At 49.3% G+C, this 23,871-nt stretch overlaps 12 protein-coding genes across 17 annotated transcripts; 8 read left to right on the forward strand and 4 right to left on the reverse strand.

Moving 5' to 3' along the window:
• Window positions 1-300: 300 nt before the first annotated feature.
• ABB37_01366 (putative Minichromosome maintenance (MCM) complex subunit) lies at window positions 301-2,588 on the reverse strand (the record flags this gene model as incomplete). The annotated part of the gene is made up of 1 exon (XM_015797833.1): window positions 301-2,588. The coding sequence occupies exon 1, from the start codon at window positions 2,476-2,478 to the stop codon at window positions 301-303; it is 2,178 nt and encodes a 725-aa protein (XP_015663353.1). The 5' UTR covers window positions 2,479-2,588.
• Window positions 2,589-2,953: 365 nt separating this feature from the next.
• On the reverse strand, window positions 2,954-3,341 carry ABB37_01367 (tubulin binding cofactor A-like protein; the record flags this gene model as incomplete). Its single annotated transcript, XM_015797834.1, has 1 exon — window positions 2,954-3,341. The coding sequence occupies exon 1, from the start codon at window positions 3,329-3,331 to the stop codon at window positions 2,954-2,956; it is 378 nt and encodes a 125-aa protein (XP_015663354.1). The 5' UTR covers window positions 3,332-3,341.
• A 336-nt stretch (window positions 3,342-3,677) lies between these two features.
• ABB37_01368 (ATP binding protein-like protein) lies at window positions 3,678-4,317 on the reverse strand (the record flags this gene model as incomplete). Its single annotated transcript, XM_015797835.1, has 1 exon — window positions 3,678-4,317. The coding sequence occupies exon 1, from the start codon at window positions 4,245-4,247 to the stop codon at window positions 3,678-3,680; it is 570 nt and encodes a 189-aa protein (XP_015663355.1). The 5' UTR covers window positions 4,248-4,317.
• A 298-nt stretch (window positions 4,318-4,615) lies between these two features.
• ABB37_01369 (hypothetical protein) lies at window positions 4,616-5,268 on the reverse strand (the record flags this gene model as incomplete). Of its 3 annotated transcripts, none has more annotated exons than XM_015797838.1 (1): window positions 4,616-5,268. In XM_015797838.1, the coding sequence occupies exon 1, from the start codon at window positions 5,213-5,215 to the stop codon at window positions 4,616-4,618; it is 600 nt and encodes a 199-aa protein (XP_015663358.1). In that variant the 5' UTR covers window positions 5,216-5,268. The 3 variants fall into 3 exon arrangements, with proteins under 3 accessions (XP_015663358.1, XP_015663357.1, XP_015663356.1); XM_015797837.1 differs by having other exon boundaries at window positions 4,616-5,238; XM_015797836.1 differs by having other exon boundaries at window positions 4,616-5,228.
• Window positions 5,269-9,042: 3,774 nt separating this feature from the next.
• ABB37_01370 (putative DREV methyltransferase) lies at window positions 9,043-9,804 on the forward strand (the record flags this gene model as incomplete). Its single annotated transcript, XM_015797839.1, has 1 exon — window positions 9,043-9,804. Exon 1 carries the CDS (start codon window positions 9,064-9,066, stop codon window positions 9,802-9,804), a length of 741 nt encoding a protein of 246 aa, XP_015663359.1. The 5' UTR covers window positions 9,043-9,063.
• Window positions 9,805-10,450: 646 nt separating this feature from the next.
• Window positions 10,451-13,041, forward strand: ABB37_01371 (hypothetical protein; the record flags this gene model as incomplete). Its single annotated transcript, XM_015797840.1, has 1 exon — window positions 10,451-13,041. Exon 1 carries the CDS (start codon window positions 10,480-10,482, stop codon window positions 13,039-13,041), a length of 2,562 nt encoding a protein of 853 aa, XP_015663360.1. The 5' UTR covers window positions 10,451-10,479.
• A 260-nt stretch (window positions 13,042-13,301) lies between these two features.
• Window positions 13,302-13,912, forward strand: ABB37_01372 (hypothetical protein; the record flags this gene model as incomplete). 2 transcript variants are annotated; one of them, XM_015797841.1, is made up of 1 exon in its annotated part: window positions 13,302-13,912. In XM_015797841.1, the coding sequence occupies exon 1, from the start codon at window positions 13,367-13,369 to the stop codon at window positions 13,910-13,912; it is 546 nt and encodes a 181-aa protein (XP_015663361.1). In that variant the 5' UTR covers window positions 13,302-13,366. The 2 variants fall into 2 exon arrangements, with proteins under 2 accessions (XP_015663361.1, XP_015663362.1); XM_015797842.1 differs by having other exon boundaries at window positions 13,334-13,912.
• Window positions 13,913-14,262: 350 nt separating this feature from the next.
• ABB37_01373 (hypothetical protein) lies at window positions 14,263-14,630 on the forward strand (the record flags this gene model as incomplete). Its single annotated transcript, XM_015797843.1, has 1 exon — window positions 14,263-14,630. The coding sequence occupies exon 1, from the start codon at window positions 14,415-14,417 to the stop codon at window positions 14,628-14,630; it is 216 nt and encodes a 71-aa protein (XP_015663363.1). The 5' UTR covers window positions 14,263-14,414.
• Window positions 14,631-14,995: 365 nt separating this feature from the next.
• On the forward strand, window positions 14,996-15,369 carry ABB37_01374 (hypothetical protein; the record flags this gene model as incomplete). 2 transcript variants are annotated; one of them, XM_015797844.1, is made up of 1 exon in its annotated part: window positions 14,996-15,369. In XM_015797844.1, exon 1 carries the CDS (start codon window positions 15,046-15,048, stop codon window positions 15,367-15,369), a length of 324 nt encoding a protein of 107 aa, XP_015663364.1. In that variant the 5' UTR covers window positions 14,996-15,045. The 2 variants fall into 2 exon arrangements, with proteins under 2 accessions (XP_015663364.1, XP_015663365.1); XM_015797845.1 differs by having other exon boundaries at window positions 15,000-15,369.
• Window positions 15,370-15,805: 436 nt separating this feature from the next.
• ABB37_01375 (hypothetical protein) lies at window positions 15,806-17,487 on the forward strand (the record flags this gene model as incomplete). Its single annotated transcript, XM_015797846.1, has 1 exon — window positions 15,806-17,487. Exon 1 carries the CDS (start codon window positions 16,129-16,131, stop codon window positions 17,485-17,487), a length of 1,359 nt encoding a protein of 452 aa, XP_015663366.1. The 5' UTR covers window positions 15,806-16,128.
• A 409-nt stretch (window positions 17,488-17,896) lies between these two features.
• On the forward strand, window positions 17,897-19,404 carry ABB37_01376 (hypothetical protein; the record flags this gene model as incomplete). The annotated part of the gene is made up of 1 exon (XM_015797847.1): window positions 17,897-19,404. Exon 1 carries the CDS (start codon window positions 18,190-18,192, stop codon window positions 19,402-19,404), a length of 1,215 nt encoding a protein of 404 aa, XP_015663367.1. The 5' UTR covers window positions 17,897-18,189.
• Window positions 19,405-19,837: 433 nt separating this feature from the next.
• Window positions 19,838-22,948, forward strand: ABB37_01377 (putative mitochondrial hypothetical protein,leucine-rich repeat protein; the record flags this gene model as incomplete). 2 transcript variants are annotated; one of them, XM_015797848.1, is made up of 1 exon in its annotated part: window positions 19,838-22,948. In XM_015797848.1, the coding sequence occupies exon 1, from the start codon at window positions 20,045-20,047 to the stop codon at window positions 22,946-22,948; it is 2,904 nt and encodes a 967-aa protein (XP_015663368.1). In that variant the 5' UTR covers window positions 19,838-20,044. The 2 variants fall into 2 exon arrangements, with proteins under 2 accessions (XP_015663368.1, XP_015663369.1); XM_015797849.1 differs by having other exon boundaries at window positions 19,849-22,948.
• Window positions 22,949-23,871: the final 923 nt, after the last annotated feature.

A 23,871-nucleotide genomic window follows, 5' to 3' on the forward strand; every position in this document is an offset into this window, starting at 1 on the left:
ACTATCAAGGACTTAAAGAAGATTTCCTTACTGTCGATGAAATTCGATGCACTCAAAGCTGCGGTCGTATCAAGTCTACGAGGTTGACGAAAGTGCTTCAAAAAGAGAAAAAAACTCTTCGGCTTCAAGTGAAAGCACGGCGTGGTTTCACTGACTTGATCAATGCGAGCTATTTACGTGTATCCCAGTTTGTTGTTGATTTTCGTGTGTGGGAGAGAGCATCAAATGTGCTCTGTGGAGTTGATACTTCCGCTCACAAAGAAAAAAGGGGTCATTCTATAAATCTCTATACTGATACCTTCAGTCGTCAGCAAACTCTACCATCGAACCAGAGACGGACCACACCCCGACCTCGGAATACGTCTGAAGGCATCGCTGCAAATGTGCTTCTCCGATTCCCTTCATCATCAGCGCGGGGCGAACTTCCGACAAGTCGATAGCCGGCCGTCCTCGCGCAAGATCCCTGATGGCCGAGAAGATGGATGCATCGGATGTTGTGACCACGCGCTGTGCATCTGTGGCTGGACGGTCTTGCAGGGAAGCCTTGCTGCAATCCAGCAGCCGGCCAGCCTCCCGTACATCCTCCTCCAGGACGCGTTCGGAAAAGCGCAGCCTCGCGCATGCTTGGGACAGGCGGATCAAGCTTAGGAGTGTACGAGCAGTGACAACGTTGCTGTGCCGCACGCTCTGCGCGCGCATCTCGCAATAAATGTCGCTGATGGCTTTCGCAGCGCCTGGGTCGACGAAGGGATGAATTCGTTTCACCTCACCGACGTAGGCGCGCAGAAACTCCCTCCCGAAGTACTCGGTGGATGATCCGCGAACAGTATCGTCGGTCACCGTGCCAGGTGCGACACCGTGAAGGTGGACGTGGGTAACATGCATGGAAAGCTCAGCGTCGCGCTCGCGGCTGGACTCGTCGAGCAATAGCCAAAGGAGGTCAAAACGTGACAAGAGGGCGGGAGGAAGATTCACGTTTTCCGTTGGCGTCGCGTTGCGCCTCCAACGGCCGAATTTTGGATTGGAGGCAGCGAGGATGGAAGTTCGCGCATTCAAGGAAGTAATGATGCCAGCTTTGGCAATCGAGACCATCTGCTGCTCCATCACCTCATGTAGCGCCGTTCGATCAGAGTCGTCCATCTTGTCAAACTCGTCGATGCAGCAAACACCTTTGTCTGACAAAACCAGCGCGCCGCCTTCCAGCATCACTTCGCCAGTGTGGGTGTCCCGCGTGACGGCGGCAGTGAGGCCAACCCCAGAACTACCTTTCCCTGTTGTAAACACAGAGCGCGGCGCCACAGAGGCAATCCACTTCAGAAGCTGACTTTTTGCCACTCCGGGGTCGCCCATGAAGAGAATGTTTATGTCGCTGCGAATCCGAATGCCGTTCGTTATCGAGCTTCCGCCCACAAGCTGGCACAACAACGCTTTCTTAACGTCCTCCATGCCCCAAATCTCTGGTGCGATGCTTCGAGTCAGCTTTTCAATCACAGCATCTCGGTCCGGATAGTCACGAATGTCCTCCACTTGCGCACGCATATCCTCTGCCGCTTCTTGGTAGCTGCGCTTCTCTAGCTCCACATTAATTGCCTTGTAAAGCGTCTTCACCATTGTCGACGCTCGAAACGCCTCATGGCCTTGCCCGGTGGAGGGGTCAGGGCAGTACGTCCCAGTGATTCGAACAACTTGGCCAGGGGCCGCAACTCGCGTTTGCTCTCCTTCACACACAACGCGAATAGTGCGAGGAATTGCACCACGTGGGACATCCTCTGGAAGTTCTTGCACGCGCAATTCCTGAAATTTGACAAATTTACTTGCCTTGTATTGCGGTAGAAGACGCCCCACAGCGTTGTTGAATTTGCAACGCTGCGATTGACAAACTTGTAGCGGAGTCAGCCTATCACCAATGACTTGCTGAAAAGTTGTTTCCGCACACACTTCACAGACCGAGACAAGCATAGAAAGCTTAGGCCGCACGGCGGTTGCCGCAATGCAAATTCCTCGCAGGACACTGAGAGTGCCGATAGTTCCACCTTTCAGATCGCGTAGAGAGATTGGAGTCGAGTTTGCGCTTAATGGAACGATTCTCAACTCGTACCGTCGGGTCAGCAGTGCAGGAAGTTCCTGCCCGGAGACGCGCGCTTCCATCACCAGTTGATCGACCATGTCCACAACGAAACTTGTCGGAGGAATAAGAGAATCAACGACTTTGTACAATTCATCCATATATCCGACAACGTTCATTTGAATCCTTTGTGCTAAGTGGAGCTGGCCAAAGCTAGCCACGTCATCGAGAAAAACTGAGAAAACTTTGGACTGCCGCTGCGCTACTTCGTTGGCCTTCAGCATATACTTGATCTGCCCAGTAGAGTCCCTAAATTCTTCAATAAAATGTCGGCAGATATCTCTGTCATTGACATAATTAGGGTATTTGGTTGTTGCCGCTGCGGCATACGCATGTTTGTCTGGCGTTGACATGATGAAGTCCTATACTAAAAAAGGAGTCCACTCTTTTAGCACCGTGCAGTCTAGTGTCTTTTTTTCGCACTTATTAAAGTGTTCTCGCGGTTGTGTTGATGGAGAACAGCTACTTTTTATTGTCGTTCAAAGTGCGATGAAAAGAATAGAGAAAAGGTTTAAATAAATTAGAAGTCCAAACAATAATAATGATCGTCTGTGCAAAGAGGAAACCGTATTATGTCGTTGATTTGCTATGGAGGAAGAGAGCAAATAGCGATACACCGAGAAAACACACTAGAGGTTCTTTTGAGCGCGCATGGAAACTTTTCTTTTGAAATCAAATTTTTGAACATTTCGAATCTTCACCCCTTGACTCATAGCTTTTCACGTTTCAACTCTTTTGTTTGTTTGTTTATCTATCTGCAAGGGAGAAGGACTCCCGCGTTTACACTGTTGGTAAGTTAATACAAAAAAAAAGAATTATCAAACAACTTTACGATACTGCAGCTTGGCCTTCAAGGATAGTTGCGCGAGCAAGTTCCACAAGCTCGTCATTGGAAACGCTACCACTTTCTTTCTCAAGAAAATCAGAAAGGTCTTTCACTAGGGACATTATACGGTTTTCAGAATGTGGAACCATCATCCGAGCCTCATCAAGGACCTTCTCCTGCTGTGGAACGCGATCGGGCTCATTGCTGCGAATTTTTTCGAGACGGTCTGTCTCACGATCAACTTCGTTCTTTGCGTACACAAGATCTTTTATTGTGCGCTTTAACGCATTGACTTTGATTCGCAAGGTTTTCTCCGTTGGATCTTCCGCTTGCCTTACCTTGCCGGCAAAGCGGTTCGATGTGGTGTCGGGCTCGGACATTTCAGATAACTGGAACGAAGAAGAACGGAGAAGACGAGGAAAAAAATAAAACGAACAGTAGTTGGTTTAGTGAAACTGGCATTTTATGAAAAAAAAGCGCAATGTTGCTCGAAAGTACTCTTGCAAGCGAGACGTAAAACATGTTAGCTAGTTACTTGCATTCAATATGCCCCAACAACAAGTAAATAAGCACTGGAGCACTTGAACGCTGTTGCATCTTGTATTGCATACGCACAGTTTCATTGTTATCGTTGTCCTTACTGTCATGTCAGGAAAGCGATTAATTATGAACAGTATATAATCTATCTGGAAACATCAGTAAGAAAAAACAAAGGGCCACTGGCTATCAGTCATCGTTCTGGTCAGCGGCAAACATGCCTTTTTCGTTGATCATGCCATAGTAACTCAAGACTTGCTTCACTGTACTCGTAGGAAACTCGTCGGTGCCTCCAAACTCATCAAATCCTATGATGCTGTGAAAAGTGTTTTGCTTCTCAACAAGCATAAGAGTTGGAAGCATCATCACATTAAACCTCTCGGGAAGAGAAGGAACGCGCTCCACATCCACGTAGCAAAAGCGCGTCTCAAATTGTTCACTCGCGATGGTGCGTAGGTGGCGTTCGATGATTTCGCACCGAGGTGTACTCCTACGCATGAAGTGAACCACCACTCGCTCAGAGTCTTGCACGTTGTCAAAAAACATTTTCGGATCCGTTACTTCGAGGTACTGACCATGGCCTTTTTTCAGCCACTCATCTCTACGCGCTTGAACTTCCTTCAATTGTTTCAAGCGCTTTTGACGAATTGCGAAAAGCTCGTCGTCGTCCAAGTGATCAACGCGATCCAGTTCATCGTCGACAGCGCGCTCGATCTGCTGGGCGATCTGCAGCAGCGCCTGCTCGTTGGGATCCGCCATCTTCAAACACTCAACGTGTGTTTACGGTGTGTTTTTGCTTGCTGTTTAAAAAAAAAACTGAGGAAAATGCTTTTGAAAAAAAAAAGATTTAGATGAAGGAAAAAAGTGGAGATTATTTGTAGGCACAGCAATTTGGATTGGAAGTCTTCTAAAGAAAACAGCAGCGAAACGATCCTCGATTTTCACACATCTTTCGTTGTAGACAGATTCTGTTGTTTGTTATCTTCAAAGCAATTATTTGATACCTCGCTGATAAAACGTTGTTAACCGTATCGCCAACATCAGTGGAGAAGCTTACGTGCGAGGACTTTAACGGCAGCAAAAGCAAGCCCATGCATTTCAATATGTTATTAAGAAAAAAGGGTTTCTTAAAAGGCATCATAGGCAGTGTTCGTCGTTGTGCAGGAGCCCAAAATTTCGTCGTCTGATTTCCCTCGCACTTCTCGTAGAAATGTGTATGAAGGACAGTTACCGCTGCTTAAAGCCGGTGCGAGACAGGAGAAGATTTGTTTGACAACTAGACCAACGTGATACAGTGTAGGCCTTTGTAAGGACAATGAGTCACGAATATCTTTGTCCATGGCGATGGGCAAATAGCGGAGCCCGTGAACGTAGCTATCGCGCAGTTGCAGAACAGCATCTGTCAAATGACCTCTGTAACTTCCGTCTCGCGAGCGCGCGTAACGGCGTGCTTCCGAGCGCATCAAACTGCAGGTGAGCGCCTTCTGCTCGGGCGCATCACGAGAGTTCAATATCATCTTTTCGGCCTCAGATAGTACTTGATGATAGACACTTCTAGTTGCCTTGTGATCAAGAGAACGTGCATCTCCAAACCGAGATTTCAGGAGGTCTTGATCGAAGCTAAGCAGCAGCCCGCGCAGCGGTTCAACGGTGTTGTCCTCAGGAACGAGATTTACGGCAACGATGACGGCGCAAGTGAAAACTACCAGTAATTTGAGGAAGGCCATTTTATATTAGCTCTAAAATACTCTTTAAACAAAAAGGAGAGAATAGAAGAGCCTAGGAACGCATTTGTTAATGTCATCTCCAAGAGCAGGTGCAACAAAAGAAAGTAGGATAAATTTTCATTCGATCGTACCTTTGGCCTCAGCAACACGCGAACAGTACATCCCTTGCTTTACTGCGGCGAATCCTAGGGGTCGTCAACAGTAAAACAAAAGAGCATTGAAAGACAGGAGCTTTCAGAACAGCTTAACAACTAAATGAGCATTCATCGAGGGAGAAAAGCGTGCTTTTAGATGCTGTTCTTTGAATACCAATCAGACGTATTCATAAAAAGGAAAATGCTATTTCGCTACTAAGTTCTTTCACCGTCCGACGTCGACAGCACTCCATGTTGTCGCAAAAAGTCCGGTACCCTCTCATTACACAATTGGGATTCCCTTCATTCTTGACCACATTCGAAGTCATACGCGGTCAAACACAATGTCATACAGTTTGTCTACGTGTGGACCGTTCCGTTTGCTTTACTATTCGTGAGCGCTGCATTCCGTGGAATAGAACTTCACATCGGTGTCAAAATGGGAATGTTCTCAAGCGTCACCAGCACAATAGGGATCGTTTGCTTCAAATCGGATTGCATTTCTCCGAGCACCAAACGGTTCGACATAGTCAATAGAATTAGTTGCCATTTCAGGCACCGCTTTGCCCTTACACGATCACCCAACTGCTCACCTCGGACCCCTGGTGGAAACGCAACTTGGCCTAGGTTACTGCCTCACTCAGGCCACACAAACAATGGTCAGGGCACATCTGTGTAGTGAAACAACGAATACAACCCTCATTTGGCCGTAGCAGAAGGTAACTGCAGTTATAAACTCCCCTGGAGCCACCATCACCACTACCCGCTCTCCCAGACTATGCTTCTGAACCTGAAACAAACTTTAGCCCGCCGGAAACAGAAATCTTCAGTTGTAACACTAATCTGAATTGTTCGCGCTGTACCGATTACGGTCTCCTTCGCAGCCAGTTGGGTCCTAGCAACGTCCCCCCCCCCTTCCCAGCGGCGTCTGTTTTCCTTCTCTCTCCCCTCTCGCCGCTCACAATTTACATAACAGCTGATCGCAGTGGTTCTCCTTGACATTTCCTCTGTCTTCTCATTCCCGTGGCCGGAGGCGGCAGTCGTCGAAAGGCACAAACTATTATGTGTGTTGAGTTCTCTGCTGATTGCGGTCCACGCGTATGGTCACGATGGTATGTGGATGGCCGGTGGCTGGCTGGGCGGATTTGCGCATGCTCTCTCTCGCTGTATGTCACTGGCCCCTCTCCCTCTCTCCACTCTCTCCCTCTGCTGCTCGCTGCTGTTGTACAACTGCACACGTACGAAGCAGCTACGCTTCGGTTTGCTCAAATCCGCGTTTGGTTTTTCAGAGCCCGCCCGCCCGCCCTGTATGTTTGCTGCTTTGGCAGTGTTCGGTTTGCCGCACGGCTAACTTGGTGCCCCCGACTGCGCGTACGATGTGCGCGAGCGTGGCGGACCTTACTGTGAGCGCGCCGGAGCACGGAGGTGATAGCGGTAGGAGGAAAGGGAGAGAGCAGTTGGTGTGTGCGTTTGGGTGTTTATCTCCTTGAAACTTGTGTGGTCAAGCCGACAGCATATCCGGTTTCAAGATTACTTGCAATCGTACACCCGGTGTTTTGCTCCTCTAAAGAACGCTTTTCCGTTGTTTTATTCTTCACTTGCTCAGCAATCGAGGTTTTTATTTTACTTGGTCTATCGCACCGCCCCTGGGAAGCTCCCGTCAAACCCTGGTAGGAGGCGTGTTCTCTTTACTCAGCCCTTTCCCCTGTACCCTCCGTGTGTATAAGTGCAGTGTTGGATAACACACACGTCACTTCCCCTCTCTTTATCTTATTTGAGCGACACATTTGACGACACCGGAAAACGAGAGCATTACTGCAACGGATAGCAGGGCACTCTTGGCAAGGAAAACACTGTATTCGACGGAGTTGCGAAAGTTGAGAACACCATCACCATGTGAAGTTGCAGTAGATACCCCGGGTAGCTGCAAATTAGGTGAAAACGACTTCGCAACGTATATTCAAACACCACAAAGCGCTGCCCGCACACGGCAGCAGTCAAGTCTTCACTTTCAGCTATTAACGAGCTGTAGTGAAGGCTTGCTTTTCGCGAGCACCACTACGTACGGCTAGTGTGTGTTGGCTGCATACCGCAGATCATGGTTAAAAACACCTCCCTTAAAAATACAGGATCGTTTACAGCTGGCATTTTCCACCTCCCCATTCTTATTGTCTTTACCTTTGCTCAAAGTGTGCAGCATTCGGTGATCGTCTCTAGAGCTCTTTTGTAGCAGTTATAAGGTCAAATACCCCGAACACAAGCGCAAAACAGTAACAGTTGGGAGCCAGAGCGTACATACTTTCCCGAAGAAAACAACGTGGCTGCTCTTCTTCTTCAAGAGATTTCGCCAGATTGGTGATTATTGGTTGCCCGCACAATCCGCCGAGGAAATGCCTTTTTTCTACCACTACGACTCACGGAAACACGTGTGTATGGGTTACTAAAACCGTAAGAAAGACCGTTGAGATTGCTTTGCTATAACGCTGTGCAGATGGTGGACGCAATCCAGGTGAGCCAAAGCGTTTGTAAAGACTTCCCGGACAGTCACCGATGGACAATTGAAAGAAAAATTGGTTCTACATCTGCCGTGTAAATTGCTGCACATGTTTTGTGTGAGAGTTGTGGTGTCACGTTGTAGCACCGCTGCTCGTTTTGAAACCTCTGCTGCCAGATGAAACGGAAAGTGGAAAAGTTGAAAGCGCGAGGGCTGGGTGTCTTTTTCTGCTGCGCAGGTGTAACGGATGCGACACATGCGGTGCGCCATTTCATCTGATTTTTGTCGGTGTGGCTTGCTGGTCGGAAACCATTTGATGACATTTGTTGCTGCTGCCAGCTCTGGATTGGTGGGTAACGAGTAAGAGCTGACTCGTGTTTCTCATTGGATTGAGGGAAAAGTAGCGCAGGTTTGTTGGGGTTGCTCACGCTTTTCGGAACTCGAGTGGAGGGGGTGAGAAAGCGGAAATATAACGGCTTATGAAGGAAAAGTAGGGTTTCAGATAAAGGGATGGTCGTGGCTCCGCAAAGGTGTGAGTGGGATCTAGAACTGTGAGGGAAGGGGTATTGGACAGCCGTGGAGCTGATGTCCCGTTTTTGAGCACGCGTGACTTGAGAATTGTGGCGTTAGGGCAAAAAGGACGGCACCGAAAGAGGGAAAACAAGTAGGGGGGGGGGGAGAGGGGGAGGGAATTCCGAAGGGCCTCGCGGGTGCTTGTTTAGGGGGTCGTGCGGGTCGCGTCGCCTAACGCTTTCTCTTTTAGTTATGGCCTCCATCATGCAGGAGATGGGGGCAGGCATGAGCCCAAGTTCACAGGACGACGGGGAGTTGTGCTGTTTTGAAAGGTGCAAGCTGTCTGAGGTGTTTCACAACAGCGTTTGAATCGACAAGACAAATGTTTAAAGAAATGATCTAGATGTGCGATCACGTTAGTGCATCCGACAGCCACTCGTGTAATACGCAATCAAACATCCCGACCGTGATGTATATTCAACGACTCATGTATTGAGAAAAGAAAAGCACTGAGAGCAGATGCGCGATGCCAGCGGCTTATCCAAGCAAACGTGGCGAAGGTTTCGGTGTTCGAAGGAATTACATATGCTGAATGCTGAGCTCGTAGAAGTTTTCACCGACGATCTGCTATACTGTTTTCCCCTGTCTGCATTTTAACACCTGTTTCTGTCCGCGGATGCACTGTGAGTTAATTTCAGGGAGACAAAATGGAGGTCCTTTTGCCATATGCGCATTGCTATTGCGAAGAGAACGCTTATATGTGTCTGGAAAAGGCTCGCGAGTTTCCTGACGTCTTTGACCGCAGCTATGCGGTGTTCATGAGCTCCTTCACCTGTGATCCCTCGCGCGAAATTTACAACCAGTGGACATCCACCGTTCCGTACCGTAGCTTTAAATCGCCTGATCCTAGTAGGGATCTGGTGATTTGGGATTATCACGTCTTCACAGTTGTCCACAATAAAGCAAATGGAAAATGGTTTGTCATTGACCATGATTCGTCGTTGTCTTCTTCGAGCGAGCCAGCTTTAGGGAATTGGAGCAAATATTGTATCGATTTTGACATGTACTGCTCGAATACCTTGTTTCTCGAAGAGTCTCTAGCATCGCCTTACAAGAGCCGGGTTCAGCTTTTGATGGACGCTGTGCAGTTCCGAGTAATAGACGGAGATGAATACCTCTTATTTTTCCGAAGCGACCGCTCACACATGATTGACAATTCTGACAAATATTCCCAGAAGCCACCGTCCTGGCCTCCAATCAGTGATTTTCCTCTGTGGGCTGATTCTACATTGCGCGAAAAGACTCAAGCGTTGTTGGACTCTCTTGGTCCCTCTTTTCAACGTAATAATATCACATCTCTAGTCAATATGGCGAATAGTACCGTTCCTGGGACTGTTGTTAAGAGACACCTTTTCTCGAGCCTTTTCTCTCTGGACATCGCTAGTTGATAGTTCGCTGAGCAAAATGTGTGATCTGCTAGCGCTGAGGTGTGAAAAAGGAAAGACAGTATTGAAAGCAGCAATGCAAGTGTGCGTTGCGAAAAGTAAAGGGTCTCGATGAAACACGTATTTTTTTTCTATTGGGTATGCTCGACTTCAATCCTTCACGATGGACGCAGAGAATGCGGAAATGTTTTTCCTCTTCATGTGCGTAATTTCTGCCAAAACGCGGAGAATCATGTTTTCTCCTTTAAATGGTCACTTCCAGTAAATTACCCAAACGCTGTGGCTCATCCGGATTGCGCTCACCATCATCACAGCGTAATAGCAAAATAAATTCTGCGGCCCATCTTATGGTTTTAGTAGCCCATAGACACGTGTTTTTGTGAGTCGTATCGAACGTGTGAGCTGCTGCAAGTCTCTCTAGCATAAGCACGACCCAAACTTGTCCGCCAAGCCAGTAAGCGCACAACCGGACACGAGGACCGTCTGGAGGTTCTTTGGTTCCTCATTTAATGGGTACTGGACTCGGACACGTTGAGGTGGCCGGCATCATCAGGGTGTGGAAACAATAAAAGAGTTGGTTTCTGTCTTTCTCTATTTTCCTCCTGCTGTGCAATCCTTGGTTTTTCTACACCTTTTACTTCTGTACTCAAGAGAAGCGCACAATACATTTTTCCCACAATGCTGCCGAGGTTCGACGGGACTTCAGGGTACTTTAACGATGTGCCATATTTCACTCCAGTTGAAACCACTGTGTTCTACGAGGCAGTGCAAAACTGTCGTCTACATAAGCTTCCAGGCCATTTAATGGTAAGTCCAAGGTCAATACCATTTTTTGTTAAGTCAGGCACCGTTTTCGCTGATGCGTTGGGTGAAAAGTTCAAGGCTACCACCGGAACACGGACGACGTCTGCTGGCACTGTCTTCCCTGAATTCAAAACTGATTTTTCTTCGACGCAGCCGCTTTTTAAAAAATCAGGGTCGGATTACGTGGTCATCAGGGAGACGTGTCTTCTGGCAGACTGCGGCGCTTCGAACGAGCACACCCAGACTGTGTTGATCAAATTAATTAACACAACAACAATAAATCAAATTTGGACTAATCTTCTCTTTCTTATTAACGGAATAGCTGCGACGCCAAGCAAATTTAGAATAGAATACGTTGACATTTCTTTAGGTCACTCGAACGGTTATGGGGAATGTCTTCTTTCCTTATTGCTCTCTGGTGTAGCGTCGATTCTTCACTTTTACTCCAAGAAAGGGCATCACCAAGCTGTTCTTGAGGCTGTGACAATTGAGCTTGTTGTCCTCAACACCCCTGAAGGTGCAAGTGTGGCAGACAAACTGCAGTTTTACGCCGAAAACAAATTGAAACTGTCTGTTACACGAACTGACGACAACAATTTTAGCTCCTCCTACGAAGAACTGATCTCTCAAGCGCAGTGTCTCCCTTGTTGCGACACGGATTGGCTAGAGACAGTTTGCAGTGAGGCAGTTGACGCCCATGAGATGCTATGTGATGAAGAGAACGAACCGCAAGACAATAAGCTGAGATCGCCTACCATTCTACTCGTGGTACCCCACATCGCGGCTGTGCGCTCCACATTAGTGAATCAAATTCTTGATAGCTACAGTTCCGAACCACTGCGTGTGCAAAGCGAACGTGAATGGAGCTTTGATGAGCTGGCTAAGTCATCGCCTGTCGTTTTTGTCTGCAGCGCTACGTGGCTCGTGAGTCAGATGAGTGTGTCCATGGAGGAGAACTTACTCAGCAAAGTGGATGTAAAAGTTGTTATCCACGGCGGTTTTTGCGAGATCGCAAACACGATCGAGGAAGAAATTGTGAGGTGCACTATCGCTTTACAAAACTGTGGTGTGAAAGCGCAAGAAAGACGGATCCTGCAGCTCCAAAATCCGCCGTTTTTCAAACGAGACGTCCTACCGAATTCTTCCGCAACAGAACACGCTGTTCACTTATGCGGGGGTACGCTGCTTCTCCTTTTTCGACGCTTCGTAATGCGTTTCTCTCCAGTCAGCAAACAACCGTTTGTATCTCTCCCACGCAATTTATTCTGTACGGAACAGGCGTGGATTTTTTTCAACTCAACTGTTTACACTCTTCAAGCCGCTGGAATAATGGCATCAAGTTCTGACGTTTCTCCAGAAGTTTTGGAGCTAAGTGTTCTTGGACGCTTTCTGTCATTTCATTTCCGCATTGGCGATGTGCAAACAAGACATGATTCGCTCACATTGGCTGATGGGAAGGCCATTCTTTGGGCCTTCCTGCTTCGTCAGCCGTTGAGCGTTCCGCAAGAAGTAGTGAAAGGCCGCCATACTTTTCACACGTGGGTCGAGACCGCCGTTGCGGAATTCTGTAGTGAACATCAGCTGATCTTTGAATTTCAAAACAGCATTCCACGGAGCGCCCTCGTTGAGCAACTTGCGCGGTTTGGATTTGGGGACGGAGCTGTGCAGAATCGCGTGCATTACATTTTGAGCTCGCCGAACGGGACGCGGTTTCCTCTTCGACCGCATCTGACTGGTTCAATTCCAACCGTTTGCCGAGGATGGTATGAACAAGCACCGTTAAACGCCGGTCTCGCGCTGGAGAAGAAGGAGGTGAACGTTGTTTGTTTGCCTCCCAAGTCCGCTTACTGTGAAATGGAGTCAATCATTGAAGGCTCGAATCGTTGCCTTCAGAGTCCCTTGGAGTTGTCTTACCCTATTATAGTAGCGCATTCCGTCTTCCACATTTCGCTGCATAATATTTGTGTCTTCAGCGAGACGGCAGAGTCAAGCGCTGTGATGCCGCTTCCTGCAAATCTCCTCGAATCTGGGGTCATGCACTTTCTGATGAGCGGTCTTACGAAGGCGAACGCGGGTTTGTGGCTTGACGGGGTCATGAATGAAATTACGCCTTCAATATCCGACTCGTCCGTCTTAGCTCCTCTGACTCTGAAAGGCAAACGGCACATTCAATACTGCGAGCGCGAAGCTTTCACCCGCAAAAAGAGGCGGCTGGCGGCAGAGACTGAGAAGACCAGCGACACCAACGAATTTCGCGGTGTTTTACCGCGAACTGCAGCGGAGCGCAACGCAGTGGAGGAACTGGTGGAACTCATTAAGTCAGTCGGAAGAGAAAAAGCGGAGAAGATTTTCCGCGGGAAAAAAGGCTTTAATTTTTTGGAAGCCTCTCATGAGGTGCACCCTTTTTATCTGTACAGCTTGAAAAGTGGTTTTTGAGACAACAATAGTGCAAGGAATAAACATGATAGTAAGGAGTAATGACTGTAGACAAAGCATTGTTTTCTCTACTCTTTTTGTTCTTTTGATTGCCGAATTCCAGATCAGTCGACATTCTTTTTTGAGTTCGCGCTTTGTCCGAAAGACCTCTTTTGGCCCTTCGAGAGATGTTTTGCAATCACCTCCCCGACAGTTCTGTGGTCCTCAATAAAATATGTACCTAGTGAATTTTCTTTTTATCTCCTGCATCCTTTTTTAAAAGCAAAAACTCTCCCATCTTTTTTGCAATGGAAGGCTACTACTCTTGTCCAAGCCGGCCAAAACGATGACAATTCCCGTAGCGAAAAGCTCAATGAAAGGCAACTCATTTTACCGCAATGTTTTCGCCTCAGCTTTGATGGCCGCTGTCCTCTGCTCAGCTTTGATGAGTTGGTCGAGCTCAAGGACGCTCTCCTTTGCCCTCGGAGGAACGTGGCGCTCAGCTAACGGCGATGAATTAGCTGTTGTATGTGAAGGCGGGAGCGCGTGGACAAGCATGTGCTTGCTTAGGCCGGCCAACGCCCAATTCGACGGAGCGATACGGGCTTCTCCACTCAACGCTGGTGGGTGGGTAGCTTTCCTTGAAGCAAATCCGTTTAATGTCTCCATGATGTACCATCGCGGCAAGATACTAACTGTGGTGTCGGAGCACCAGAACGGAGATGCTAAAAGTGTGTCTTACATTCGGGATGAAGTACTGACAAAGGATTTCGCAAGAGCAGTGCGCACGAAAGGTAAGTATATTGCCGCGCTTTTTCTCATTGTCGGAACGTACAAGTGGGTGCAGGTGTCTTTTTTCGGGGCACCTCGGCGCCGGGTTCGGCGCTTTTGATGCAGCTTATGAAGGACAACATGATTATCTGCGAGAAAAAAAGAAGAAAGCGCTGAGTTGTTGTGTGCTGACGTACTTACGCGGTAGATTTTGGTTGGAGTATTTTTGGCAGCCTTCGTTTACATCGTACTCATTCTCCTAACAGCATTTTGCTCTCTTTTCTTTCATATATCAAACTTAGTTGCCATTCTAAACAGCGCATGTCGGGTTTGAGCTGCTGACTCAACTCTTTGACCCTGGTGTGCTCCACTTTCACTCTTACTCTTTCCTTGCTTTCTGCAACGATTGACATCTTATTTGTTTTTCAACTTTACTGAATCTTCGACTTCACTTCACCAATCGCTTGTGAAAGTCATAACAAAGAGACTTTCTCAGGCACACTCCCTTATTGTCACGTCTGCTTCGAAAGCAGACGCCCGACTCACCGTCTCTTCCATTTTGATCGCCCAACATCTTGATTTCAACATAAGTATTTGCTCCCCAAAGCATTTTATCAGTAGTGATGCAGAACGCAAAAAAACGTGAGGTGTGCTACGAGACTCGTGACACGTACCACAAGTGCCTCGATACCCTCCCGGAGGACCCCGAGAAAGAATGCGCCGCGCATAAGAAGATCTATGACCAATCGTGTCCGCCAAGTTGGGTGTCGTACTTTGAAAAGCAACGCGAGCGAGAAGTAATTCTTCAACTGCAGGTAGAACAGTACAAAGGTCGGTAAGAACAGGCAAGCTTGTCTTTTTCTGTTCGGTTCGCTACATTTGATTTTGTTTCACATTTTCCTACAAGCGCGTTCTCTTTCTCCACGCACCCACATACACCACCACCAACGCTGGCAACATCAAAACGAAACAACCTGCTTGCTGTCATGGTCGCCACTCGGCTTTTTCAACAGCACCACAAAGAGCAAAACAGGATGGATCAGTGTTTTCGTTGGTTTCCTGCTGCAAAATGAAAAGGAAGTTTTTGCTGCGCGTTACCTGTTTGTGACACACAATGCGGAATGCTTGCTCTTCTTCACCTCGATGTTCTTCATTTCCCACTTTTCTCACCTACTTTTTTTTTACCCCGCGTTTCCACAACACAAGTTAGTCGTCTCACATTCTTCTTTCCTATTCACCTTCGATAGTTTCACAATGAGCCTCCCGGAAGCGCGCTTCATGGGCCGAGAGATTGGCAAGAACTATGAAACTGTTTTCCAGGTTCGCACAATGGGATCACTGCTCGCCGGAGTGGCCGCCGGTGTTCTTGGGCTGACAAACTTGTGGGGACTTTTCTTTTTTGTGGCTTTCGCTGCCGTGACCTCGTTCGCCATTATGACTTTTGGCTGCAGCGGCAATCCGAACAAGTACTTCCCGAAAGGAACGTCTGAGTTGTTTTCTGTTCAGCAAATGCTTAGCGGCGCCATGACATACATTCTTGTATGGACAGTTATCTATGACGCCATCTACATTTTCTAAAAAAACGCTGCTCAACGGCAGTGTACCGTGCCGTGTAGTAAAGTCGATATAACTGAGCTGTGTTCTTGTCCAAAAAGGAAAAGTTGAAAACTATGAAGGATAAAAAGATCTATGAATGATAAAAAGAACGATGAATGGCTCTGCTTCTGCTTATGCATCTAGGTGTGGCGACGTGGGCAGTCACTTTGGCACTTGCCATGCTCTTAACGGTTGATGTAGCAAAAATAATACATTAATATTAGCGATACTGAAAGGCACTTCGGCTGTAAAAACAGTAGTGTTACATCATTCGATCATTCTCAACCGCCCTTTTTCAAAAACGAAGCCGGAACAGTTTCCTATAGCTTCTTTCACACCGGGCGCAATCAAAATTCATGAGTCTCTTTGTGTCTTACCTACCTCTTTCTTTTCTGAACTGCTTTTTTTTGCAACTCGAAGTTCTCTCTTTACTGAATATCAACCTTTTCTTTCAATAGTGATGTGTCCTTCATCAAATTAGTAATCCTTCACGATCGCCACCTTTTCCCTTCTTTCACTGCCCAAACGTACATTCACTGCGCACAACGTCGGCTTTAGTTATTGCTTTATTGCTTTCCTGCTCTTTTTTTTTTTTGCAGGCGTTTAATTCGTTCCGCTTCAAGCCTTGATGACCAGTTACGCGTTTTAGCCCAGGAGAAGTTCTGCTAACTTTTTGAGAAAAAGGCGTTGTATATATGTTAAATTTATCTTTCTCTTTTTCAGTGAAGAACAAAGACGAAGATGGGCGAAACATTTTTTGGCATGTCTGTGACCGTTCCAGCCCCTATCGGGGTGCTCATTGTGCTCGTTTTGATCTGCTTGGCAGGTATGATGGCTGGGCTAGTTCTGTGCGTCTTCTCCCTCGACATTGGTCGTCTAACTGGAATCGCGTACAGCGGTAACCAAGCCGACGCCGAGGGCGCAAAGCGTCTACTGGCGATTCTTGAGAAGCCGCATTGGTTGCTCATGGCCCTTCTCACGTGGAACGACATTGCCCTCGAAATGATGCCGCTGGTACTCAACGCCTTTCTCAATCCAGTGGTAGCCATCGTCACCTCTGTTGCCATAACGCTGATTTTCTGCGAGATTTTGCCGCAAGCCATTTTTATCCATCACGCGTTCGAGTTCTGTGCCTTCCTGTCCCCGTTCATCCGGGCACTGATGTGGGTCACCGCACCGGTCGCGTGGCCGATAGGCCGGCTGATGGATGCGATTGTTGGCGACAAAGAGGCTGTCTTTTTCCAGCGCCGCGAGCTGCGCGAGATTATCCGCATTCAGGACGAGATGAACGAGAAGAAAAGGCAAGAGAAGCGTGCTGCTCAGGAGAGTGGCCAAGAGGACGAGGAAAACGAAAGCGACGAGGAGGATCTCACCAAGGAAGAAGCGACTCTGATGCTCAATGTCCTCAGCCTCTCTGAGAGCACGGCAAAGGACATGATTCAAATTCCTATTGCCGACATGTTCAAGTGGCACATCGACACCATTCTTTCTCACTCCGCCATAGCAGAGGTTTTTGCAAAAGGTTACAACTTTATTCCAGTTTACGAAGATCTCAATAACCCAGCCAACGTGACGCAACTCCTCATGACGAAGATGCTTCTTTTGCTGATTTACCGGTCAGAATCAGAGGAACTACGCGTGCGTGATTTGCAGCTGATGCCCCTTACCCGTTTCAGCGGTGGAACGCAGGCGACGGATATTTTTGTGCATCTGCAACGCATTTCACCGTCTATCGTGGCTATTACGGATGGGGGTGACGACAAGGTGATTGGGTTGCTGACGCTACGCAACGTCTCGGAGCAGCTTCACGAAACCACTTTCGAGGCGGAAATGGATCCGCGGAACCATTCGCCGATGCAGCTCATGATGCGCTCATGGAAGGTATTCCGCCGTGTCGGCGAGTACACGCTCAACGTGAGTACTCGTCCAAGCAGCTTGAACGCAAGCTTCTCCTTGTACTCTGCGATTCCGGCTGCTGAGAGGTCTATACGGGGCGGCGACGCGACAGATCGGCTCAACATTGTGAGCAACCGCAGCACACCTCCTCCGCCGTTGGGTCGCGTTGCGAGGGAAGGCACAGGAATCGGCGGGCATCCGTAAAACAATAATAATCCACAAAACATCAAAAAACGTTGGATTCACTCTTTCACATTTTATCTTTTTTGCTGTTATGGCTCTTCTTTTTCTTATAAAAACGTTCCACGCGTGTTTTTCCTCTGTATTTTCTAGTATGCTTCCGTCTTTCTCCCAATTTATTGAGTAAATAAAGATGTGGTACTTTCAACGTCAAGCTTTGATAGCCTTCTTGAGCCTGAGCAGCCGTTACGTGGTCAGATGGAAAGCTGTTTTTATGGAGTAAAGTGTCGACTGTAGTAATGATAATAATAACACAAAACAAAACGTTACAGCTCTCCCACAGTCTTCGCGAACTCGCATTGCCTACTACTTTGCTCCCTCTCTACTATCTTTTCCATCTTCTCTTTTCAAAACCTGCGGCACTCTAAAAAACAGCGTTTTTCCCCGCGCTCACCTGTGATAGAAGAACCCCTATTGCGAGTACACGAGAAAAAAAAAAGCGTCTCAGCGTTCTTCGCGAAATACCTAATAAACTGAATATATTCAACCTTGTGTCAAAAGAGTTATCGTTGGGCGATACATTGAGAGATCTGAGGCGCACCGGATCTTTCTTCCCACCAGTGGCGAGTATTACTCTAACTTTGCTACCCATTGTTATTGTTATTGATATTATTATTATTTTGTTGCGTCTATTCACTATCTAATCTTAGCCTTCTATTGTCGACAATGGCAGACGGATACAGCATCCTTGGGGTGCCGATGAACGTGTCAGTATGGGTGCTTTTAGCGATCACCGGAGTTCTCGTGCTGCTCGCCGGACTGATGGCCGGACTGATCATAAGTGTTTTCTCATTCGACACCGCACGACTGCGTGCGCTTGCGCAGCGCACAGACACGTTGGAAGGGCAGCAGGCGCGCAAGATGCTGCCTGTCCTTCGAAATCCACATTGGTTGCTCGTCACCCTTGTCGTCGTCGATTCTGCCGCGACAGAAATGCTGCCGCTTCTCTTCCATGTGCTTCTTAATCCAGCCATGACCATTGTAGTGTCTGTTGCCTTACTCGTCGTGTTTGGCGAAATTATCCCGGAAGCTCTTTTCACCCACCACGCTCTGGCGTTTGGCTCCGCACTGGTCCCCTTAATTGTTCTTCTGATGGTGGCGACAGCGCCGATTTCGTGGCCATTGGGCAAGCTGCTCGACTGGTGCGTTGGTAGTCGGTCCAGCGTTGCCTTCAAGCGAGGCCAACTGCGAGAGGTGATTCGCTATCGTGGTGAAGTGCTGCACAACATGCACGCAGCCGGCGACGCGCCTGGGCTGCGCCACGAAAGGGAACTCGACACCGACGAGCACATACCGATTCAGCGACTCGAAACGCAAATAATGCTGGGGGTGCTCAGTCTCTCCGAGCACGAAGGCAGTTCTGTCTTGAAAAAGGGCATTGGTGCCACATTCACTGTGCATCAGGACGCCATTATTAGCAAAAAGATGATACAGAGCATGGCAGCACACAAGCTCACCTACGTCGCTGTCTACAAAGATGCCTTCAACCCGTCCGACGTCACTCAAGTGTTTGAGCTGCGTCTTTTACTTTTCCTGGCGTACTGCGAGGAAGGCCCCACAATTCGAATTCGTGACCTTCCACTGCTACCTCTGCCGAGGTACTGCGCCAGCACACCGTGTAACGTTCTGCTAGAGTACCTGCACAAGTCGCCCCTCCAAGTCGCAGCTCTGACCCGCCCGCAGAACGCTGCCAAGGTGGTCGGGATTGTATCAACGGCAGATGTCGTGGAACTAGTTCACGCGACTTCTTTTGATTCCGTCTACGCCGAGTCGCCGCAGCTTCCACTTGATGCCGTGGTACAATCATTTCGACAAAATAGCACTTCCCTTGCTCTTGAGGCACGTCAGTGGATGATGAATAGCGGTGGTGGCGGCGGTTAGGACGTGTTGACTAACCGGATCTCAAACTCACTCCTTCTTTTAAATTCAACCTTCACACTGAAATGAACACAACATGTTATGTTCACGTTGCAGTTGGCATTCGAAAACCACCTTTTGTTTGGGAAGAAAAAGAAAACACGCAAAACCTTTCCCGAGCTCTCTCGTTCTTGCTCTCCTGCCAAGCCGAAATAAGAGTTACTCGTCTTCTTTCCAAAGGATGGACAAACTCTTTGCGTTCGTGGAAGGAAAAGAAATGTCCTCAATTATCACTCGCTTTGCGAGGCGTACGAGTCAACACCTTACGAGTAACGCAGGTAAAGGAACTGGTTAAGGGCGCCACTGTTTTTTATTAATGTGAAAGTGTGCTTTCTCCTTATCTCTCCGCTCATCCTTCCTCTTTTTGTCTTTGCACTCTCGTTTTTTTCTTTTAATGAGTTGGATAAAAGCTCGATACATTATCTTTAAAGAAAAAATTTCCTCCCCAAAGCAAACCAAACACACATTTCGAAAGCAGTTCCTACTTCTTTTCTGAGGAGGTAGCATCATCAGACTTTTTAACTATTAGAGTTCTCTGAACCGTTCCCCAGCCTATACGTACCAGTACAGACACTGTTTTATTACCTTGCTTTCTTACCCTGCCATGTTGACCAGCAACACCCGTCGCGGCCTGGGGCCTTTTGGTGCCACCAAGCCTACTGGAGTGCAGATGAACCACAAGGACCTGCGCAGTGTGCGCGAGGTGACGCTGGACCACTTTGATGCGGAATACCTGTATCTCCGTGAGAACGAGCTGGTCAGCTTCGACTGTCAATCTAAGATGGACTACCTCCGCGTTCTGGATCTTTCCATCAACGAGATCAGCGGGGCGGTGGACTTCCTCAAGTACACACCGCACCTGCACCACCTCTACATGACAGGAAACAAAATCGACACCCTTGTCGGCATCAGCAACTTCGCCGCGATCGAAACGCTGTGCCTAAGCGACAACTCCATCAGCTCCTTCACCGGGCTGGAAAACTTGCCAAACCTTCGCGTGCTGTCGCTGAACTTCAACAACATTACGAGCTTCGAGAACTACCCCGCGCTGCCGAACCTGCACACGCTGAACCTTGTCGGTAACCCGATCACCGATGCCCCGCGCTACCGGCCGATGGCGATCGCGGTGAACGGTCTCAACCTGGTGTCCGTTGACGGTAACCGGATTCAGGAGGACGAGCGCGCTGAGGCGGATAAGTTCAAGGGTAAGGTGGCCTACTGCGTGCGCGAGGGATTTATGGTGGAGGGCGAGCAGCCGGAGGTGGCTGCGGCAGCCTTTATGGTGAAGATGCAGCGTGCCCGTCAGGAGGCGAAGTACCTGCAGCTGTGCTCCATCAACCTTGTCCCGGCGTCTGAGGACGGTGAGATCATGGAGGGCGAGCCGGTGATGCTCTCTCTCTGCATGCAAGATGTCCGCCCGTATGCGCAGCGCACGACGGAGGTGTTTCAGTCCAGCTACCTCTACCCCGTCATCTTCAAGGTCTCCGGCGAGGCGGCGGAGGTCTTCGTCGTCGGCTCCATGAACAACTGGACGGAGCCGATCAGCCTTGAGCGCTGCGTCGAGGGGGACGAGGTGTACTTCCACACGACGCTCTACCTTCCTGCCGGAGACTACGAGTACCGTTACATCGTGGACGGCGTGGAGAAGGTTTCGGAGGCGAACAGCATGCCCTCCAAGTACAAGCAAGGCTTCTGCAACATCTACAAGGTCGCGGAGCTGGAGCCCCAGGAGGAGGAGCAGGACACCATCCTGCACATCCGCTGGATGCGCAGCAACCCCAACGGGTCGTACGACGTCATTGAGGATGAGAACTCTCTCACCTACACGCCGGTCACCAGCGACATTGATTGCTGCGTGCGCGCCGAGGTGCTGGCCTACGTCGCCGGCGAGTTCTCGTTCCTGTACTTCGACATCTCGTCGCCCATCAAGCCGGCCCCACCGCAGTGCCCGCGCCTGGAGGTGACCGGCGTGGCGACGGAGGGCGGCCTCCTCACGGCTGAGGCGGACTACCTGGGCGGTACGGAAGGCATTTCGGTGCTGAAGTGGTACCGCATCTCCGCCAACGGCGAGGAGACAGAGGTGGACATCGTGGATCCGTGGGCGGGGTACGAGGTGACCCGCCAGGACATCGGCTGCCGCGTTCGCGCTGAGTTCATCCCGGTCCGCAACGATTGGGTCGCTGGCGAGCCGAAGTCTGTGACGACGGACCCTGTCACGGCATGCCTGCCCGAGTGTCGCTCCATCAAGATCATTGGAAACCTGGTGGAGGGAAGCCAGCTGGAGGTCGACGTGGACTACCATGGCGGCGAGGAGGGGGACAGCTTCTACCAGTGGCTGCGCAAGTCCGGCAAGAAGGACGAGTACACGCCCATCGCAGGCGCCAACGGCACCAAGTATGTAGTCGTCAGCGAAGACGTCGGCCAATGCCTCGCTGTAGAGTACACCCCGGTGAATGGGGAGGGCGTCGCTGGTGAGACATGCCGCTGTGTCCTGGACAACCCCATCGAGTCCTCTCCGCCTCGTGTGGAGAACTTGGCTATCGTCGGCACGATGGAGGAGAAGCACACGTTGTCGCTCGAGTTCGACTATCACGGCGGGCAGAGCGGCGCGCACATGGTTCAGTGGTACCGTCGCGATCGCACCCGCAACCATATGACCAAGATCGGCACACCAAACAGCAACTTTGTGGTGCTGACCAACAGGGATGTGGGGTGCTCTATCGAGGTTTCCGTGACCCCGGTGCGCCACGATGGCGTGACGGGCAAGGTTGTGACCGCACTTCGCGATGGTCCGGTGGAGCCGTGCGCGCCGGAAGTGAACCTGCTGAACATTGTGGGCGAGCCGACGGTGGGCAAGGAGCTGAGCCTGCACGCGGATTACTGCGGCGGCACAGAGGGCAATTCGATCGTGACGTGGGAGGCCGAAGACCCTGAGACCGAGGTGTTCAACATTGTGGAGCGCAACGCGAAGAAGTACGTCGTGAAGGCAGCCGATGCCGGCAAGATGCTCAAGGTCACCTACACGCCGATCCGCAAGGACGGCGTTGAGGGTGAGCCGAAGACGCGCATGGTGGAGGTGGAGGCCGCGCCGCAGCCGCAGTCGCAGCGGTCTCCCCCTCCCCAGGCCGCGCCGCAGCACGTCGATCCTGAGGTTCCTGCGCTGGCCACGCCGCCGACTTCTGCGCCGGCGGATCCTTCCTCCGTGCCCACGTCGACGAGGTCGTCGAAGAAGCCTTCGGTGAAATCTACGCCGAAACCAACGCCGAAGGCAGCCACGCCGAAACCAACGCCGAAGGCAGCCACGCCGAAACCAACACCGAAGGCAGCCACGCCCAAGCCAACACCGAAGGCAGCCACGCCCAAGCCGACACCGAAGGCAGACACTCCGGAGCCGACGCCGAAGTCTATGCCTCCACCGGCGCCGGAGGAGCAGCCTCCTCAACGTGAGGGAAATATCCACATTGTGCCAAAGAAGCACGACTCGGACGAGGACTCCGATGAGCTGTAAGTCTAGTTTCTTTTGTTTTAGCCCGATTTGTTGGCTCCGCGGCAAGCTTAGCACGGTAGACAACAAATTATTATTTACTTAATGATCTACTTCCGTCTGTACTGTCTCAAAAACATTTTTTTTTTTTCAGAGGTATCATTCCTTCTTTTTCGTGTGCTAGTCTTGACTCGAAATCAATAGCTGTCGCTGTTGTCACGTATGTCGCCGTGGACGCACTTCGCCTTCTCGTTCTATACCTTTTCTTACTGTCTTTCTTTGTTCCCCTCGTTGTGCGAAGTGGAGCGATCAACAGTACCTCGTCAAATACTATTGATTTGTTTGTTTGAGATTTCAACTCGGGACAAAAGGAAGTCGGTTTTTTTTTCGGCTGAAGTTTGTTTATTATTTTTACATGTTACGTTTGTGTTTACGAGTCGTTTTTGTCGTAAATCGAAGGATTTCTTTTTCTTTCTTTCTTCCTGTATCGTCATCGATTGTTGTTTCGTGTCGTGAAGCGATTATTTCTCTCTTTTTTTCGTGTATCGCCTGTACCCTTTTCTCCTCATCATTTCCGTTTTGTCTGTATCCTCTTCAGCTCGTTGGCGCTTCATACTTGGCGTTTGATGAAATCTCTCTCTATACTTTTTTGATGTTGTTTGAGTTTGAGTTTTTGTTCATATTGTCTTCGTTTCAGTTTTTCTTTTGGTTGTGTGTGCTCAAGGAGTTACCAAGAACGTTGAGCACCTCCAATGCAACAATAAGACTGACAAGAAGAGTTTTTTGCTTCTCACCGTGAAAAGACAGTAAATATATCTCCTCTTTTCGTCTATACACCTTTGTTTTCTCTACATAAAAACCAATCACTCAAAGGGAGGTGCAGAACGCATTTTCACTGAAGATTAAAAGGTAATTTGCAGTTCAGTGAAGTGCAAGTGCAATTCAAA

This window comes from Leptomonas pyrrhocoris (assembly GCF_001293395.1).
Source record: "Leptomonas pyrrhocoris isolate H10 chromosome Unknown, whole genome shotgun sequence".
NCBI lineage: Eukaryota > Euglenozoa > Kinetoplastea > Trypanosomatida > Trypanosomatidae > Leptomonas > Leptomonas pyrrhocoris.